Source organism: Perca flavescens, chromosome 12 (genome assembly GCF_004354835.1).
Source record: "Perca flavescens isolate YP-PL-M2 chromosome 12, PFLA_1.0, whole genome shotgun sequence".
In the NCBI taxonomy this organism is placed as follows: domain Eukaryota; kingdom Metazoa; phylum Chordata; class Actinopteri; order Perciformes; family Percidae; genus Perca; species Perca flavescens.
In genome coordinates this window covers 35,826,474-35,846,473 of record NC_041342.1, presented here as the reverse complement: position 1 = coordinate 35,846,473, position 20,000 = coordinate 35,826,474, and the positions used below count along the sequence as shown (strand labels likewise).

At 45.0% G+C, this 20,000-nt stretch overlaps 3 protein-coding genes across 8 annotated transcripts in view; 2 read left to right on the top strand and 1 right to left on the bottom strand.

The window, feature by feature from the left end:
- The window catches only part of LOC114565916 (dynein heavy chain 17, axonemal), a 32,323-nt gene extending 31,360 nt beyond the window's left edge, over positions 1–963 (top strand). For both annotated transcript variants that reach the window (XM_028594259.1, XM_028594258.1), the window contains one exon: positions 870–963. In XM_028594259.1, the coding sequence (XP_028450060.1) occupies positions 870–875 (6 nt within the window). In that variant the 3' untranslated portion in view covers positions 876–963. The remainder of the gene's footprint in view (positions 1–869) is intronic.
- Positions 964–1,134: 171 nt separating this feature from the next.
- The window catches only part of ubtfl (upstream binding transcription factor, like), a 46,308-nt gene continuing 27,442 nt past the window's right edge, over positions 1,135–20,000 (top strand). For 2 of the 5 annotated variants that reach the window (XM_028593407.1, XM_028593402.1), the window contains exons 1-4: positions 15,500–16,340; positions 18,024–18,118; positions 18,526–18,701; positions 19,688–19,771. In XM_028593407.1, the coding sequence (XP_028449208.1) occupies positions 18,058–18,118; positions 18,526–18,701; positions 19,688–19,771 (321 nt within the window). In that variant the 5' untranslated portion in view covers positions 15,500–16,340; positions 18,024–18,057. Of the gene's footprint in view, positions 1,159–15,497; positions 16,341–17,124; positions 17,574–18,023; positions 18,119–18,525; positions 18,702–19,687; positions 19,772–20,000 lie in introns of those variants that run through there. The other 3 variants (XM_028593405.1, XM_028593406.1, XM_028593403.1) reach the window with 3 other exon arrangements.
- tmub1 (transmembrane and ubiquitin-like domain containing 1) lies at positions 9,369–13,975 on the bottom strand. Its single transcript, XM_028593408.1, has 3 exons — positions 13,681–13,975; positions 10,692–11,119; positions 9,369–9,907 (listed from the first exon to the last, which is right to left on the bottom strand). Exons 2-3 carry the CDS (start codon positions 11,066–11,068, stop codon positions 9,520–9,522), a joined length of 765 nt encoding a protein of 254 aa, XP_028449209.1. The 5' UTR covers positions 11,069–11,119; positions 13,681–13,975; the 3' UTR covers positions 9,369–9,519.

Here is a 20,000-nt window from a genome sequence, read left to right as displayed (position 1 = left end):
TGATCAGTAATTACTAATGTTAACTATCATGTTAGTGATCAGTAATTACTAATGTTAACTAGCATGTTAGTGATCAGTAATTACTAATGTTAACTAGCATGTTAGTGATCAGTAATTACTAATGTTAACTAGCATGTTAGTGATCAGTAATTACTAATGTTAACTATCATGTTAGTGATCAGTAATTACTAATGTTAACTAGCATGTTAGTGATCAGTAATTAGCCTGTGTCTATGTTATCTCCTTACATATACCTACACTCTCCGTCTCTGTGAGATTGGGAATGATTGAGATTTCTCTCTCACAGCTACCAGAAGACTTCACACTTTCAGACACGTTGCTCACGTCACATCCACGTCTTCAAGCTCAGCTGGAGGCTGCTCAGTAACACTCAGCCAGCACCGGAAAGAGACTTCTGATATCCTCCACTGGTCTCAGACCAGAGACACGGGTCTGCTGCTCCAGTATATATATATATATATATATATATATATATATATATATATCTCCTGTCTATGAGCCCAGTAAGTGGTGCTCTAGTGGGGCTTTATTTTACGTTGATAAAGCCTCGTCTAACTGCAACCCACCTCTGAATCAAAATAAAACTTTCCTCTTATTTGTGAAATAAGCATGTGACCCGTTTCAACTCCACCCGATAAGAACCAGAATCAGAATCGTTAAAATCCAAACGATGCCCAACCCTACCCGCGTGTGATGGCTCCTAAAACCAAACGTAGCTTTTTCTTCTCGCGATAACAAGCCAAGTGGCGTGTATGTGTACGCCCGCTGTATACGACGTAGAAATACACGCAGATAGCTGAGAAAACCTACAGGTAACAAAGTCCTGATGTCATCTCTCTGTGTTGCAGTGTTGATGACCTGAAGAGGAAACTTCGCTCCAGTGTTGAGTTTATTTATTGATTATTGTTCAGACGTGAGGATTAAAAGTTGAGTAAATCCTGACGTGTCGTCTGACTCAAGTCTGTAAAACCTGGAGAATCCTGCAGGGGGAGTGGGGGAGGTAGGGGGTTGCTATGCATCATGGGTAATTTCCTGAGGGAGGTCTGGTAAAGTCTTCACCCCAACACCACTCCGGTCTGTGAAGAACTGGAGAGATCTGAACCAGTCCAGAGAGAATCCTGGTCTTCACAGAAACAGGTAAAATGCCTTCATTACATCTGCTAACCATGTGTTTACCGTTAAGTTCAGGGCTGTGCCATGAATCCATTTCTAATCATGATAACCATTTCTACTCCTAACGATTAAAGAGGTGATAGAATGCAAAACCAATCTGACCTTGTCCTAGTGTAATAAGGACAGTTTGGAGGGTAACTAGGACACACGTAGAACCTCTAAATCCCATTGACACCTCTTTCCTCTGCAGAGCTCACTATTTGAAACTGCTGCTGAAAACTCAGACTGATCTCATGAAGTGGCGTATGTATTTATGACACGCCAAAATCGTATGCCATTTTGGCAACATGGCATCATGATTTTGTGTAAATATACACGCCACTTTCATAAAGCCAAATGGCGTTGTTATTGTACGCATTTTCAGCTCTCCACGTGTACGCCTACGCTGTACACAGCTGATGTAAACACACCCACCACGTGGCCTCGCCACGTTGGGTTATATCAGCGAGCATAGCGTACTATCGCGAGAACAACGTCACACGCCTGTAAAAGAAATAAATAAATAAATAAATAAATAAAAAAAAAGGTTGGGTTTAGGAAAAGAGGACAGGGAAAGGCTTAAGCATCAAAACAGTGACAAAAACACGGAAAATAACGACAAACACGCTTAGCGAAACAATAAATGGTTGGGTTTAGGAAAGAAACATAAGTAAAAAAATAAAATAAAAAAACGGCTGAAAAATCGCCACACGGGACTCGAACCCGGCTCTCCCGGTGAAAGTCCTGTGTTTTACCCATCCGCCATTGACTCGCAATGTAGGTCGATGGTGGCCGATTTGTGTTGATATACACGCAAAAATGCGATTATGCGTCTTGATAACACGCAAAAACGGAATACAAATTGGCGTTTCACACATACGCCAATTCAGGAGATCAGTCTGCATTTAAGCTTGTTATCAAGACGCATAATCGCTTTTTAGCGTGTTTATCAACACAATTCGGCAGCCATTGGCTTACATTACGAGTGAATTTTTCCTTGTAGCGAGTAGTATAAGGGGAGGTAGGTTGGTTGTGGTGGCTGATGGGTAAAACAGGACTTTCACCAGGAGAGCCGGGTCGTGTCCCGCATGTGGCTTTTTTTCAGCCTTTTTTTTTTTTAACCCTTGTGTTGTCCTTCGGGTCACCGGGACCCAAAGGACAACACAAGGATGATGTACTTCTGTTTATTTTGTTGAGAATTGCTCTCTAAACCCTGTCTCTTGTAAAGTAAGTAAGAAAGTTTGTTTCTAGAGCACATAAACACAGTTTAAGCTGGCCAAAATGTTGCACAAACAAGCACTAAGGTGCTGTGTTAACCCTTGTTAAGCCTTAAGGCCTGTTCACACCAGGACGAATTTCGCGTGTGATATTCGCCGACGTTTAACGCCTCGTGACTAAACAAAGGGCGCCAATGTGAGCGTGCACACCGACGCGAAAAACGCCTCACGTAAAAGCGTAATTTTTAAAAAATGCCTCAGTTTCCTTTTTTTGGTTTGACGCGCTGTGTCAAAAACTATCCGACCAATGAGATTGGAGCTTTTGCTCACGTGTCTGGAGCTTCTGGAGTTACAGTAAAACACAACTTGGGGGCGCTCAACACACAAAACGGCAAGTAGTCGGGAAGAAATAAGCCGAGGAAGATGCGAGGCGAGATGAACGTAGAGCTGCTGGTCTCGTCGGTGTCGGAACATAAAGCTCTTTACGACAAAACGCGACAGCGACTCCAGACATCTTGACAAAAGAGAACTTCTCTGGAGTGGTACTGCAGAGCTAATGGGCCTTCATGGTGAGTTCAGTTCACCTAATTGTCTTTCAGGTACACAGGCCTGGAACCTTTTCCCACAAACGTTTGACAATCTCCACCTTGTGTCCCGGGGTATTTGTTTTACATTAAGCGCCATCTAACGTCAGGGAATGAATTTGCGTGTTCACTCGGCTCATCGTCAGCGAAACTCGCTTGGGTGTGAACACAAAAAACGCGTCAAAGTGCTGGCGAATAACGAGCGCCGACATTTTGTTTACGCAAAGTCATGATGTCATGTTGACTCCTCATTTGGCTCTAGTTTCTCTCTTTGTCACGCCCCATCATTTACACAGACTACACCTTTACACAGGCTACACCTTTATACAGACTACACCTTTACACAGGCTACACCTTTATACAGACTACACCTTTACACAGACTACACCTTTACACAGGCTACACCTTTACACAGGCTACACCTTTACATAGACTACACCTTTACACAGACTATACCTTTACATAGGCTACACCTTTACAGACTACACCTTTACAGACTACACCTTTACACAGGCTACACCTTTACACAGGCTACACCTTTACATAGACTACACCTTTACACAGGCTACACCTTTACACAGGCTACACCTTTACACAGGCTACACCTTTACACAGGCTACACCTTTACAGACTACACCTTTACACAGGCTACACCTTTACACAGGCTACACCTTTACATAGACTACACCTTTACATAGACTACACCTTTACACAGGCTACACCTTTACACAGGCTACACCTTTACACAGACTACACCTTTACACAGGCTACACCTTTATACCTTTACACAGGCTACACCTTTACACAGGCTACACCTTTACACAGACTACACCTTTACAGACTACACCTTTACACAGGCTACACCTTTACATAGACTTTACATAGACAGACTACACCTTTACACAGGCTATACCTTTACACAGGCTACACCTTTACACAGACTACACCTTTACATAGGCTACACCTTTACACAGGCTACACCTTTACACAGGCTACACCTTTACACAGGCTACACCTTTTTACACCTTTACACATAGGCTACACCTTTACAGACTACACAGGCTACACCTTTACACAGGCTACACCTTTACACAGGCTACACCTTTACACAGACTACACCTTTACACAGGCTACACCTTTACACAGGCTACACCTTTACACAGGCTACACCTTTACACAGGCTACACCTTTACAGACTACACCTTTACACAGGCTACACCTTTACACAGGCTACTACACCTTTACACAGGCTACACCTTTACACAGACTACACCTTTACACAGACTACACCTTTACACAGGCTACACCTTTACACAGACTACACCTTTACACAGACTACACCTTTACACAGGCTACACCTTTACACAGACTACACCTTTACACAGACTACACCTTTACACAGACTACACCTTTACACAGGCTACACCTTTACATAGACTACACCTTTACAGACTACACCTTTACACAGGCTACACCTTTACACAGGCTACACCTTTACATAGACTACACCTTTACACAGGCTACACCTTTACACAGGCTACACCTTTACATAGGCTACACCTTTACACAGGCTACACCTTTACACAGGCTACACCTTTACATAGACTACACCTTTACACAGGCTACACCTTTACACAGGCTACACCTTTACACAGACTACACCTTTACACAGGCTACACCTTTACATAGACTACACCTTTACACAGGCTACACCTTTACATAGACTACACCTTTACACAGACTACACCTTTACACAGACTACACCTTTACATAGACTACACCTTTACACAGGCTACACCTTTACATAGACTACACCTTTACACAGGCTACACCTTTACATAGACTACACCTTTACACAGGCTACACCTTTACACAGACTACACCTTTACACAGGCTACACCTTTACACAGGCTACACCTTTACATAGACTACACCTTTACACAGGCTACACCTTTACATAGACTACACCTTTACACAGGCTACACCTTTACACAGGCTACACCTTTATAGTCTACACCTTTACACAGGCTACACCTTTACATAGACTACACCTTTACACAGGCTACACCTTTACATAGACTACACCTTTACACAGGCTACACCTTTACACAGACTACACCTTTACACAGGCTACACCTTTACATAGACTACACCTTTACACAGACTACACCTTTACACAGGCTACACCTTTACACAGGCTACACCTTTACATAGACTACACCTTTACACAGACTACACCTTTACACAGGCTACACCTTTACACAGACTACACCTTTACACAGACTACACCTTTACACAGGCTACACCTTTACACAGGCTACACCTTTACACAGGCTACACCTTTACACAGACTACACCTTTACACAGGCTACACCTTTACATAGACTACACCTTTACATAGGCTACACCTTTACACAGGCTACACCTTTACATAGACTACACCTTTACACAGGCTACACCTTTACATAGACTACACCTTTACACAGACTACACCTTTACACAGACTACACCTTTACATAGACTACACCTTTACACAGGCTACACCTTTACATAGACTACACCTTTACACAGGCTACACCTTTACATAGACTACACCTTTACACAGACTACACCTTTACACAGACTACACCTTTACATAGACTACACCTTTACACAGGCTACACCTTTACACAGGCTACACCTTTACACAGGCTACACCTTTACATAGGCTACACCTTTACATAGACTACACCTTTACACAGGCTACACCTTTACATAGGCTACACCTTTACACAGGCTACACCTTTACACAGGCTACACCTTTACATAGACTACACCTTTACACAGGCTACACCTTTACATAGACTACACCTTTACACAGGCTACACCTTTACATAGACTACACCTTTACATAGGCTACACCTTTACACAGGCTACACCTTTATAGACTACACCTTTACACAGGCTACACCTTTACATAGACTACACCTTTACACAGGCTACACCTTTACATAGACTACACCTACACCTTTACACAGGCTACACCTTTACACAGGCTACACCTTTTAGACTACACCTTTACACAGGCTACACCTTTACACAGGCTACACCTTTACATAGACTACACTACTTTTATAGGATACACCTTTACACAGGCTACACCTTTATAGGCTACACCTTTATAGGCTACACCTTTATAGGCTACACCTTTACACAGGCTACACCTTTACACAGGCTACACCTTTACACAGGCTACACCTTTACACAGGCTACACCTTTATAGACTACACCTTTACACAGGCTACACCTTTACACAGGCTACACCTTTACACAGGCTACACCTTTACACAGGCTACACCTTTACACAGACTACACCTTTATAGACTACACCTTTATAGGCTACACCTTTACACAGGCTACACCTTTACACAGACTACACCTTTACACAGGCTACACCTTTACATAGACTACACCTTTACATAGACTACACCTTTACACAGGCTACACCTTTACACAGGCTACACCTTTATAGGCTACACCTTTATAGACTACACCTTTACACAGACTACACCTTTACATAGACTACACCTTTACACAGGCTACACCTTTATAGGCTACACCTTTATAGGCTACACCTTTATAGACTACACCTTTACACAGACTACACCTTTACACAGGCTACACCTTTACATAGACTACACCTTTACAGACTACACCTTCGGAATGGGTCGCGCAGATCTCAGAAATTGTTCATCTGCTGTTTTACCACTAAATTCACTTCGGACTTCTTATGCGAGAAATCAACTATGTAGAGGTCAAATATGGGCCGTTTTATGAAAATGAATAGCTAAACCAGCCTGCTGTGAGCTCCGTCAGGGCTGGCCAGCCCAAGGTGCTCCATTCCCGCGCAAAGTCACCGTTTCTGGGTGACTGGACTACCAAACACCCCTGCCCTGACAGAGCTCCAGGGCCTGCAGCTCCCCTCTTCCTGCTAAATACCCGGTGTGTGTGTATGTGTGAGTGAGAGCGCGGTCAGCGAGCTTGTTACGCCAGCAATCTCTTACCACAGGTTCCAGTTACTCTTATAATGGATATATATGTGTGTGTGTGTTGAGTTATTTAAACAAACAATCGGGGAAATCAACGCCTCTTGTCTGCGAGTGAGCTGGATGGAGCTCTATCAATGAGAGCTAGCTAGCTTGCCTCCTCCTAACAAGACCTCCAAAATTCACAAAAATGCATTAAATTGAAATGTTAACTTTGTTAAGATCTTAGGGAGCTGCGATAGACATATCGTGACGAAATTCAAACTGTAAATATTCGATAGTTATGCCGAAAGTGTAGCAATGATATTTTCCCATACGATTAAATGGGACACATAGCCTGGCTAACAGCTCCTCCTAAGGACACCCCTAAAATTCACAAAAATGCAACCCCAGACCTTAGGTTATATAAGTGCTGTGACGAAATTCAAACTGTAAATATACTCTAGTTATGCCGAAAGCTGTAGCTAACTAGCCGCGATCTGTACACATAGGACTGAAGGGACCCTAGCAGCTAACGAAACCCCTAGTGTTCACAAAAAATAATTGAATTGAAATAGGACACCATTGTTAGCTTTATAAGACATTGGGGTAGCTGTAATATAAGTGGCGTGACGAAATTCTAACTGTAAATATACTCTAGTTATGCCAGCAACTGGCCACCGGCCCCCAAGCCCTGGTAGTAAGTAACCCAGAAACGGTGACTTTCACTGGGTAAGGAAGTTGCCGCTTTCTCGTCAGACTGTGTGGAGCTCCTAAAGTCCGACATGTCTTACCAAATTTGCAATTAGCCATACATTTTCATAAAACGGCCCATATTTGAGCTTTATATAGTTGATTTGTCATATAAAAAACTCTCAGAAGTGAATTTAATAACGAAATATTAGACAATGTATAACTTTGCAGTGTCTGAAATATGAGACCTGCTGTCTCGTCTGCAATGTGTGTATGTGCTTCACTCAAACCAATCAGCGCGTAGCTCATCTAAATATTCATGAGCATACCATATTTGGAAAATAGAGCCATATTCACAGGGTAGTTATGGGATCAAAAAATAGCATTCGGGCAATCTTCAGCCCAACCAATGCTACTGGGGCGGAGTGATTATTACTCCAACTCTGAGTGAACTCCAGGTGAACTCTGTGCTTCTCAGGTGCTGCGAGCAAATCCCTCCGCCCCAGTTGCAGTGCTTCGGCTTTCTGAGAATATAGTCCCCGGTATGTATACAGTTAGAAGATGGCTGTGTGTCATGTGACCTTGTTATCTGTACACGCTGTGACTACAAATCACAACATGTGAACAGGAGCATGTTTTTCATCAGCTTTTGAGAGGTGGCGAGCCGAGCCGCTCCACATTTGCATAAAGTTGTCTGCATTCAACTTTTTGCAAATGAAAACTCCAAAGTCCCCAGAATGCATTGCACGGCTGCTTTCGTAGAAACGATCGGTCAGCGGTTGAGATGACGAACACGTCGCTCATCTCCAGGCACAACAAACCACAACGAGATAAATAAATGATTTTAATAGAATTTCTTTCTCTTCAAAAGCTGTCATTAACACAAAAGACTTTCACACGTTGAGACACTTCCAGAACCAGAAGGTAGAAGAGGCACGACGATGATGATGATGATGATGATGATGAGAGACCTATAGAGAAACTTCTCCTAAAAATCTAGAAATTAAAGTCCTCGTAAACACTCAGCGATTCCATGGCAACGGAAAAATTAAACACAAAAAAATACTATCAGCGTCTGTTTCATCCCAAAGGTCCGGAGAGAGAGAGACAGGGAGAGAGAGAGAGAGACAGGGAGAGAGAGAGAGACAGGGAGAGAGAGAGAGACAGGGAGAGAGAGAGAGAGACAGGGAGAGAGAGAGAGAGACAGGGAGAGAGAGAGAGAGACAGGGAGAGGGAGAGCACTCCACCTCTACTGCAGCCAATCAGGCTCCATCTTCACTGCTATGTTTTTTGGTTGGTAGGGGGAATGAGAGGGGTAAAGAGAGGGGGAACACCAGAGCAGGGGGAATGAGAGGGGTAAAGAGAGGGGGAACACCAGAGCAGGGGGGGAATGAGAGGGGTAAAGAGAGGGGGGAAACACCAGAGCAGGGGGAATGAGAGGGGTAAAAGAGGGGGGGAACACCAGAGCAGGGGAATGAGAGGGGTAAAGAGAGGGGGAAACACCAGAGCAGGGGGAATGAGAGGGGTAAAGAGAGGGGGGGAACACCAGAGCAGGGGGAATGAGAGGGGTAAAAAGAGGGGGGAACACCAGAGCAGGGGGAATGAGAGGGGTAAAGAGAGGGGGGAACACCAGAGCAGGGGGAATGAGAGGGGTAAAGAGAGGGGGGAACACCAGAGCAGGGGGAATGAGAGGGGTAAAGAGAGGGGGAAACACCAGAGCAGGGGGAATGAGAGGGGTAAAGAGAGGGGGAACGAGCACAGTAAATGTAGCCCCCACATTAAGTCCAGTCCAGAGCTCCGCCCTGCTGCCTGCAGCAGCTAATCAGAGCGCTGCTAGCAGCAGTAGACTCAAGGCAGCAGCCAATCAGAGCGCCGGCTAGCGGGCGGTAGACCCAAGGCGACGAGGCTGAGGAAGATGGTGACCCGACCAGCGAGGCGGTGGCGGGCGCCGCGGAAGAACTGCCGGTACTGGATCTGGCAGTACCACAGCACGGACAGCATGAGGACCAGCACCGGCACCATGAGGCTGCCCACGTTCAGCGCCACCTGGACCGGGTCGGCCGCCGCGCGGCCCCCGCGGGCGCGCCCCGCCCCAGCGGCGGCGGCGGCCGAGATGTGGCAGTGCAGCACGCAGTTATGGGCGAGGTTCAGAGACGCCAGAGTCTGGCCGTCGTCCTGCAGCAGCTGGCCCTGGTAGATCAGACGCACCTGCTGCTCCCGGCCCGAAAAATAGGTCCTGGTGGGGGCACAAAGTACACAGAGTACACAGAGTACACAGAGTAGGGTTAGCTACAAAAACACACAACTGTCTGGAAGCATCACAGAGAAATTAGATTCTAGAGCAGAGGACCCCTTAGCTGAGAGACAGAGCAGAGAGCCCCTACTACGTATATGGTATCAAATTAAGTTCCATACAGCAGTGACGTAGTAGTGATGCAGTAGTGATGTAGTAGTGATGCAGTAGATGTAGTAGTGCAGTAGTGATGCAGTAGTGATGCAGTAGTGATGCAGTAGTGATGCAGTAGTGATGTAGTGATGCAGCAGTGATGCAGCAGTGATGCAGCAGTGATGTAGTAGTGATGTAGTAGTGATGTAGTAGTGATGTAGTGATGTAGTGATGCAGTAGTGATGCAGTAGTGATGTAGTAGTGATGTAGTGATGTAGTAGTGATGTAGTGATGCAGTAGTGATGTAGTGATGATGTAGTAGTGATGTAGTGATGTAGTAGTGATGTAGTGATGCAGTAGTGATGTAGTGATGATGTAGTAGTGATGTAGTGATGCAGTAGTGATGTAGTAGTGATGTAGATGTAGTAGTGATGTAGTGATGCAGTAGTGATGCAGTAGTGATGCAGTAGTGATGTAGTGATGCAGTAGTGATGCAGTGATGCAGTAGTGATGCAGTAGTGATGCAGTAGTGATGCAGTAGTGATGTAGTAGTGATGCAGTAGTGATGCAGTGATGCAGTAGTGATGCAGTAGTGATGCAGTAGTGATGCAGTAGTGATGTAGTAGTGAGTTACCGTTTGATGTAGCCGATGGTGTCCTGTGGTTTGACCTGAGCCGTGGTCTCGGTGTCGTTGAGGAACTTGATTCGGAGCACCATGTTCCTCTCTCCTCCGTCTCCTCCGTCTGCTCCGTCTGCTCCGTCTGCTCCGGCCGCTGCGTCCGCCTCGTTGCTCGCCGCCGTGGCCTCAGTGGGCGGAGCTTCCGCCTCGGCGGGCGGCGCCGGCGTGTCCGTGTGGGCGTGGCCCGGCGAGGGGGCGGGGCCTGTGGTGAACAGGTGCTCCGGCGGCTCGGCCGTGCGGGTGGAGATCCACGCCAGCAGCATCACGGCGAGCAGCAGCAGCGATCCGAACAGCAGAGTCACCTCGTCTCCCACGCCTTCGATCAGCGCCATCGCCCCCGGCAACACACAGGGGGCGGGGCTTAGCTCACAGCGTCACTCCACCTGTTACACACAGACACCACTTTACTCCACACAGGGCTCGCACTAGAGCTGGGCGATATGGACCAAAAGTCATATCCCGATATATTTCGGCTGAATATCGATATCGATATATATCCCGATATTTTTTCCCAAAGTGAGAGCAAATGTTCAGTCAAAGCCAAAATCAAATATGACATGTCACAAGTAGTTTCATAGAGACAGTTGCAAAATCAAATAAATAATAAACCGGTTTCTTCACGTGGTTCATGATTAAATGCTCAGCTGTTCAAATAACAATAAAATGTAAACCTAAATACTGTATAACAGGAGTACCTTTTTGAAATCAAAGCTCCATATTTGTGATTCGTTCCAAAGGTCAATTAAGCTTTTGATATTAATATAATCTACTTTGTTCAAAATGTAATGCCTCATGCCTGTAAGCCTAGGTTTATAGTCCCATTCTTCCACTTGATACTGCTTCCACTTAAGTAAACTAAAAGATGAACTATCGACTACAAAACAAAGAAACTAATTAATGTGTTAATACAAAGAATATTTATTATGATCGGTTCACAGATCTGAGTCAAACGGAAACTTCACCCTTCTGAACTAAGAGTTTCTGCTTCAAGGTGAAGTTTAAAACAGACTGAAATGTCCAGGCTCATTCCTCCACTATTTATTTCTGTATGTATTTATGCGTTACGTGTCATTTTAACGAGCACTGAGCTCCAGATCCTGCAGCTGCAGACGGTCTCTGCTGCCCCGCTGAAGCTTCTCTCCGTCCGCCTGCCGCCGGCAAACTTAGTGGAACTTTCCGCCCGATATCGACATACAGGTCGTCCTGGACTACGTGTAAGATCCTACCGATCACCACTCTGTCTTTGGCTGGTCCGATCTGGATCAGCGGGGACCGGCGCAGCAGCGAGGCAAAGCTGTGTTTTTCCGGGGAAGAGACGCTGCGGCCGGCCACGGAGCTCTCCGCCTCCGCTGCCGCCCGGAGCTCAGGTTGCTGGTCAAAGGCGGCATACATAATCATAAAACACATGGTCACCTGTTAAATGTTATTCATTGCTGTTTGTTCTTTTCATTTCCTCTATCTAACATAATTAAGCAGTACAAAAGTCCGGCATCTTTAGCGTTGATCTGAATGCTTCGGACCTCTGTTCCAAGATGGCGGCGGTTTTGACGTATGTTTAGAACCTCAAGGCGACATCTGTGTATATATCTATGGGAGCAAGGATCACATTTGAACTATATCGATATATGCAATATGGTCTAATTCCATATCTCATTTAAAAATATATCGATATATCGCCCAGCCCTAGCTCGCACAACTTTTTTTTCATGACTTTTTACTAAGACACTTTTCCATTACTTTTCATCACTTCTCCATTACTTTTTTCCATGACTTTGGCGACTTTTTTACAACTTTTTTTCATGACTTTTCCTTTACTTTTTTTACAACTTTTGCCTGACTTTTTCATTACATTTAACAACTTTTTTAATACCACAATTACTTTTTTTTTACAACTTTATTACTTTTTGGCAAATTTCCATGACTATGTGTTCCTGAAAATAGAGACTTCATAAGACATGCAATAATACAGTCAAAGATATTTGACTTTTTCAAAATAAAAGCATGTAAATAAACTCTAAATGTCTGGCCCTGGATGTGACTCTTTATTTTATTTTGAAAAAGTCAAATATCTTTGACTGTCACATAAAGTCTTCTCCCTTACAGTTTGGTTGACATAAAGCCGAAAAAAAACCCGCCGAAAAAATAAACTTAAAAAATGGGGGCAAATAAATTGCCAAAATCTTCGGCAAAAGTGACAAAAACTGGTTAGGCCGAAATGTTTTGGTAACCTAAACCGATGTACGGGCTGGATCAACACCTGTGAGGGGCCAGATTTGGCCCTCAGGCCTCGAGTTGGACACCTGTGGTCTACAGTGAGACAGACACACAGACACACACACACACACACACACACACACACACACACACACACACACACACACACACACACGTATACGCACACATATACACACACACACACACACATTTACTCAACAGGTACTTTACTTTGAGTATTTCAGCTGCAGATTGAAAAACATATGATAGTCCTGGTTACTACAAAATACTTTAGACAATACATGGAGTAGGAAGGGACAGAAAAACAGACAGACAGAGAGAGAGAGACAGACAGACAGGGGAGAAAGCTAAACTTTAAATACTATCTGCACTAAACTAATAAGAAGAGTAACGTTACTTTAATACTTTAACTACATGTTCTTGATAATACTCGCATATTTAACTTGTAGTAGAGTATTAGTACTTGTACTACAGTAAAGTATCCGAGTACTTCTTCCTCTCTGCTCCTCGCGCACAGTGTTTGATTTCGGATTATTAACCCAGAAACTCGGAGCTAACTGCTAACAGATGCTAACCCGCCCGGACAGGAAGTAGCGGGCTAAAGCTACATGCTAACAGCTGTCGGCCGGCGGCACTAAGGAGCGCGTGAGTGAACGCACAGAGAGCTGAGAGCGCGCGAGCACACGCAAAGAAAGAAAGGCAGACTTACTGTCGGCTTTAGACACGTCACATCACAGCTCGCTAGCCTGCAGGCTAATCAGGCTAATCTGCTCCGACTTCTGCTGCTGACACTTCCGGCTTCTTCTCTTCTGTGGTGGTGACGTAATGACGCAGCGGTGACGCTCTGCCGCCGCCTGTTGCTCGTTTTACGTCAGGGTCTGTCTGTCTGGCATGACATCACAAAGCAGAGATGTTGTTTTGATCATCTTTGTCACGTTTTTTTGACGTTTTGGTCCCTTTTTAATGTTTATGTCGCCGTTTCTTCTTTTCACGATTAGCCTGCGGTGTCACGCATGCGCACTCTACCCCCATTATCCATATGCATCCCGGTTTCTCTTTCAAAATAAAAGCCGCATTTATAGATAGATAACAGACCGATAGATAGACAGTAAACAGTATACTTTTGTGCAGTAGGCTACGTTTGAAACAGCCCCGAAATCTCCATCACCAAACTCCACCAGACTCCATGTAAATAATCAGGACTTTTAGCGTGTATAGAGCCAGCATATGTCCACCAGACTCCATGTAAATAATCAGGACTTTTATCATCGTAGAACACACTTCATTCAAAGTGGACAGAAACTAAATAAAACTACCAAAAGCTGTCATGGTTCATCTTTCCACTGTTCCAACAATCACCACTCTGGTTTGGTTGAAATAAACCCTTAATTCATCCATTTACATGTGGAGATATGCTGGCTCTATACACGCTAAAAGTCCTGATTATTTACATGGAGTCTGGTGGAGATATGCTGGCTCTATACACGCTAAAAGTCCTGGTTATTTACATGAAGTCTGGTGGAGATATGCTGGCTCTATACACGCTAAAAGTCCTGGTTATTTACATGGAGTCTGGTGGAGATATGCTGGCTCTATACACGCTAAAAGTCCTGGTTATTTACATGGAGTCTGGTGGAGATATGCTGGCTCTATACACGCTAAAAGTCCTGATTATTTACATGGAGTCGGGTGGAGATATGCTGGCTCTATACACGCTAAAAGTCCTGATTATTTACATGGAGTCTGGTGGAGATATGCTGGCTCTATACACGCTAAAAGTCCTGATTATTTACATGGAGTCTGGTGGAGATATGCTGGCTCTATACACGCTAAAAGTCCTGATTATTTACATGGAGTCTGGTGGAGATATGCTGGCTCTATACACGCTAAAAGTCCTGATTATTTACATGGAGTCTGGTGTAGTTTGGTGATGGTGATTTCGGGGCTGTTTCATGTTAAACTTAAAGGATCTTACTCTTTAACTAAAAGTTGTACGTTGTGTACTGGACCAATTCCAAAGATTGTTGTTCCCATCAGTCAAAAAACGATATTAAGGGATTATTGTTTCAGTATTTAACTTTTCATCATCCGGACCAGCAGGTGGCGGTAGTAAATTGGACAGTACACACACACACACACACACACACACACACACACACACACACACACACACACACACACACACACACACACACACACACACACACACACACACACACACACACACACACACACACACACACACACACACTCTCACTCACTCACCACTCGGGTTAGGGAGTTTTTCAGTTTTATTAATTTGTGACAATGAAACATAAAAAAAGTCTCAGTAGATTCTGTAATAAATGTATTTTATTTATATTCAAACTGCACTTTATTTGTTCCCTTTTTTGTAACCACAACACGATGTTAGGGAGGGCTGGTTGCGGATCTGTTGTTTACTTGTCCGTTATATACCAATAAAAACAACTTAAAAAAAAAAAAAACATCTGAATCTGGAGCCCCACCCACCCCCACCTCCACCTCACCTGTGGAGAGTTTCCCGGCACGAGGACAGGTGTTTCTAAAGCTGGATGTATAGATCGGTAATTTCTCCGGGGGTGGGGGGCACCGGTGACTCGATGGAGATCGGACCCGCAGAAGATGCGTCCTCGGCGGGCAGGATGCCATGCGGATGCGGGCTGCTGTCCTGCAGGATGCGGGTTAGTTTGCCGACTCAGAGCCGCTGATAAGCACCGCGACAGGCCGGGGAGGGAGCCCTAAACAGACGGGAGACTCCTCTTCTCCGGGGAGGGAGCCCTAAACAGAGGGGAGACTGATGCCTTTTTTGGGTAGCCTACACTTTGGTTCCTCTTCTCGGGAGTCTGCAACTGCGAGACAGACGGTCTCCTCCGCGGCCCCCAGACTGCATCTCTGTCCCCGGGCCCCGGTGCTCTGTCTCCCCGCCGGTTTCAGCATCTGGACCCGGACCAGGTTAAAGTCAGGAAGGGGAGATTTCCAGAACAAGACGCTGTCCGCTGTCGCAGTGTATTTCTAATTTAATTTTACACTGTGAAAAATACATAAAATTAAAAATTACAGGCTACTGATAACATGTAAAGTAGTTTTTCAGCGGGGTTGGCTGGTGTTTTGTAGCCGCTGTCTCTGGTTTCATCCTCCGCCTTTGTCCTCATGTTTTCTCCCGGAGTTCCTCCCCCTGCGGCGCTGGGCGGAGTTTCATACCGGACTAGACGCTCCTTTTGTCGGATTCGTTTCGAGCTGACTCCCCGGGGTTTACGGCTGAAAAAAACACACTTTGAAAGTCCCGAAATAATCCAAACGACCACAGTGGTGTGCAGTATTAAACCGGGTTTCTGTCTCAATCTGCAGGTGAGTAGTTAGTTGTGATTTTAAAGCATATTTGTGGGTTTTTCTGGTCGTTTGTCCCCGAGTCTCCAGAACATTCATGGCGGCTTCGCAGTGAAGGCTTCTGGGCAGCTGCTTGTCATCCAGCCCGCTCAGCACCCAAATCTGCACAAATCTGCAGTTTGGCAGTTAAATAACTCACACCAGATGAACATAACGCCATTTTAATCCCATATTTTATGCAACCAAAGACACTGTATGTCGACGAATTTTACCTTTTAAGCAGTTTTGCTAAACGTTGCAATTATCTGCTTGCACGTGCGAAAAACTTGTGTGTTCCAACGCTTTAATATTCATTTCGTTTTTGTATTTTCTCAGTTTAAGTCTCAGGTTACACATTTAGGTAAAAAGGCTTTAGCTAAATACACAGTACAGTTCAGCGGAAGCTACGTGGTGACTCCTGCCGGAGAACGGACGCCATTACCGGGGCAGCTGGAGCCTGACGGCCCGCTGGTTTCAGCTAACATTACCGTCTCACGTCGCACTAACAAACTCCATTTAGAAATCCTAAAACTAAACACGGCGCCAGACTTTTGTCTTATATAAACCACAAATCAATACTCAACTTTATGTCTTTGTGAATTCGGCTCGTAAACAGTTTATTTCAGACAAACTCTTGACTTCAGCGGAGTCGATCTGACCGACTCTACTGCCCTCCGTGCTCTTTTTTTTTTTTTTGGATGAATCATATTTAGAAATAGAGCCACTTTTAAGAACGTTTTTTCTTTTGTAAATCTATTTAATTCATGCCGAATGAATGAGTTGCTCATAAAGATCGACGACAGTGTCTCACATTAGCTGTATGTGTACATATATATGTTTATATAAGCGCTTTTTTATTTAAAGTGACAGATTTTTGAATGGCGTTTGGATAAACATTCTAGTGGGAGTCTAGCCTGCCCTCAGAGTGACCTGGTCTGGGTTCAACACACACTGAGCTCATAACATTGTTGAGCCGTTTCATGCTGAGGCTAAATATTCCGTTTACACCGGTAATACGGGAATAAATCGAATAATCTTCGCCCCCGCAGTTTGACCTTGTCAGCGGGCCGCGGTGACGCACCACAGCCGGGGACAGGTTGCCTCGGCCGGTCAGTCAGGGTCAGAACAGCCGGGGATCAGAGCGCTGAGGGCGGATCAGCAGACGGCAGGGGCGGATTCACACGTTGAAACATCCGGGGCCTTAGCCCAGATATTGTAAATGGTTTTTTTTTGGGATGCTTTAAAAAAAATGAAAAACAAAGTTGTTTTTTCCAACATTTGTACTGCTTTTTTATTTTTTGGAGGGGAAAACATTATTTACATTTTTGTTGCTTTGTTTTTTTTGGGGGGCTCAGCCCAGACCTACAGTATGGGGTCCCCTGGTCATATTTTTTTCTCATTTCGGCAGATGTTTGCAATATTTTTCAAGCCCATTGATAACAGAAATCTGTTCATCTTACTAAAAACCGAATAGTTGCCAAGGAAAAGAAAGTAATCATCGTGTAGAGCCGACATCGTGTTTTATATCCGACTGTCTTCATCATTCTGACACCAGAACAATTCAAACTAACATTGAAGAGGAGAGGACCTATGTGTGAGCAGCATTACTAATCTTGTGTGTGTGTGTGTGTGTGTGTGTGTGTGTGTGTGTGTGTGTGTGTGTAGAGGAGTGAGGCGAGTCCTCTCCGTCACTCGCTGCATGATGAACGGCAGCAGCAGCGTCTCTGCGGCTCAGAGCGCCAGGATCAAGAGTGAACCAGGTAACCTTCTTTTTTTTATCAACCTACCAGACTCCATGTAAATAATCAGGACTTTTAGCGTGTATAGAGCCAGCATATCTCCACCAGACTCCATGTAAATAATCAGGACTTTTAGCGTGTATAGAGCCAGCATATCTCCACCAGACTCCATGTAAATAATCAGGACTTTTAGCGTGTATAGAGCCAGCATATCTCCACCAGACTCCATGTAAATAATCAGGACTTTTAGCGTGTATAGAGCCAGCATATCTCCACCAGACTCCATGTAAATAATCAGGACTTTTAGCGTGTATAGAGCCAGCATATCTCCACCAGACTCCATAGTTACTTTCTGTGTCTGTCTGTCTGTCTGTCTGTCTGTCTGTCTGTCTGTCTGTCTGTCTGTCTGTCTGTCTGTCTGTCTGCAGATGATTGGACGAAGGAGGACTGTCTGATGCTGCTGGAGAGGATCAGGACTCAGCTGCCCGACACCGACGCCATGAAGTATAAAACCACCGAGTCGCACTTCGACTGGGACAAGGTCGGCTTCGGCAGCTTCACCGGAGAAATGTGCCGCCAGAAATGGCAGAAAGTCTCCTCTGATGTACGAACTCTCACCACAGCCATCCCATAATATACACACTAACATTCACCACAGCCATCCCATAATATACACACAAACATTCACCACAGCCATCCCATAATATACACACAAACATTCACCACAGCCATCCCATAATATACACACTAACATTCACCACAGCCATCCCATAATATACACACTAACATTCACCACAGCCATCCCATAATATACACACTAACATTCACCACAGCCATCCCATAATATACACACTAACATTCACCACAGCCATCCCATAATATACACACTAACATTCAGTGGTGATGCTCTGTTATTGGCCACTTTTTCTGAAATTTTTGACACTTTTTTTCGTGTGTGTGTGTGTGTGTGTGTGTGTGTGTGTGTGTGTGTGTGTGTGTGTGTGTCTCTCTGTGTGTGTGTGTGTGTCTCTCTGTGTGTGTGTGTGTGTGTGTGTGTGTGTGTGTGTGTGTGTGTGTGTGTGTGTGTGTGTGTGTGTCTCTCTCTCTCTGTGTGTGTGTGTGTGTGTGTGTGTGTGTGTGTGTGTGTGTGTCTCTGTGTGTGTGTGTGTGTGTGTGTGTGTGTGTCTCTCTCTGTGTGTGTGTGTGTGTGTGTGTGTGTGTGTGTGTGTGTGTGTGTGTGTGTGTGTGTGTGTGTGTGTGTGTGTGTGTGTCTCTCTCTCTGTGTGTGTGTGTGTGTCTCTCTCTCTGTGTGTGTGTGTGTGTGTGTGTGTCTCTCTGTGTGTGTGTGTGTGTGTGTGTGTGTGTGTGTGTCTCTCTGTGTGTGTGTGTGTGTGTGTGTGTGTGTGTGTGTGTGTCTCTCTCTCTGTGTGTGTGTGTGTGTGTCTCTCTCTCTGTGTGTGTGTGTGTGTGTGTGTGTCTCTCTCTGTGTGTGTGTGTGTGTGTGTGTGTGTGTGTGTGTGTGTGTGTGTGTGTGTGTGTGTGTGTGTGTGTGTGTGTGTGTGTGTGTGTGTGTGTGTGTGTGTGTTTCAGGTCCGTAAGTACAGAACGATGACAGAGCTCATCGTTGATGCCACTGAGTTTGTGAAGAATCCGTACAAAGGAAAGAAACTGAAGGTGAGTGTGAACCAGTCAGGGTTGGTACCTGGTCATGTGATCACCAGTCAGGGTTGGACCTGGTCATGTGATCACCAGTCAGGGTTGGTACCTGGTCATGTGATCACCAGTCAGGGTTGGGACCTGGTCATGTGATCACCAGTCAGGGTTGGTACCTGGTCATGTGATCACCAGTCAGGGTTGGGACCTGGTGGTCACCATGTGATCACCAGTCAGGGTTGGTACCTGG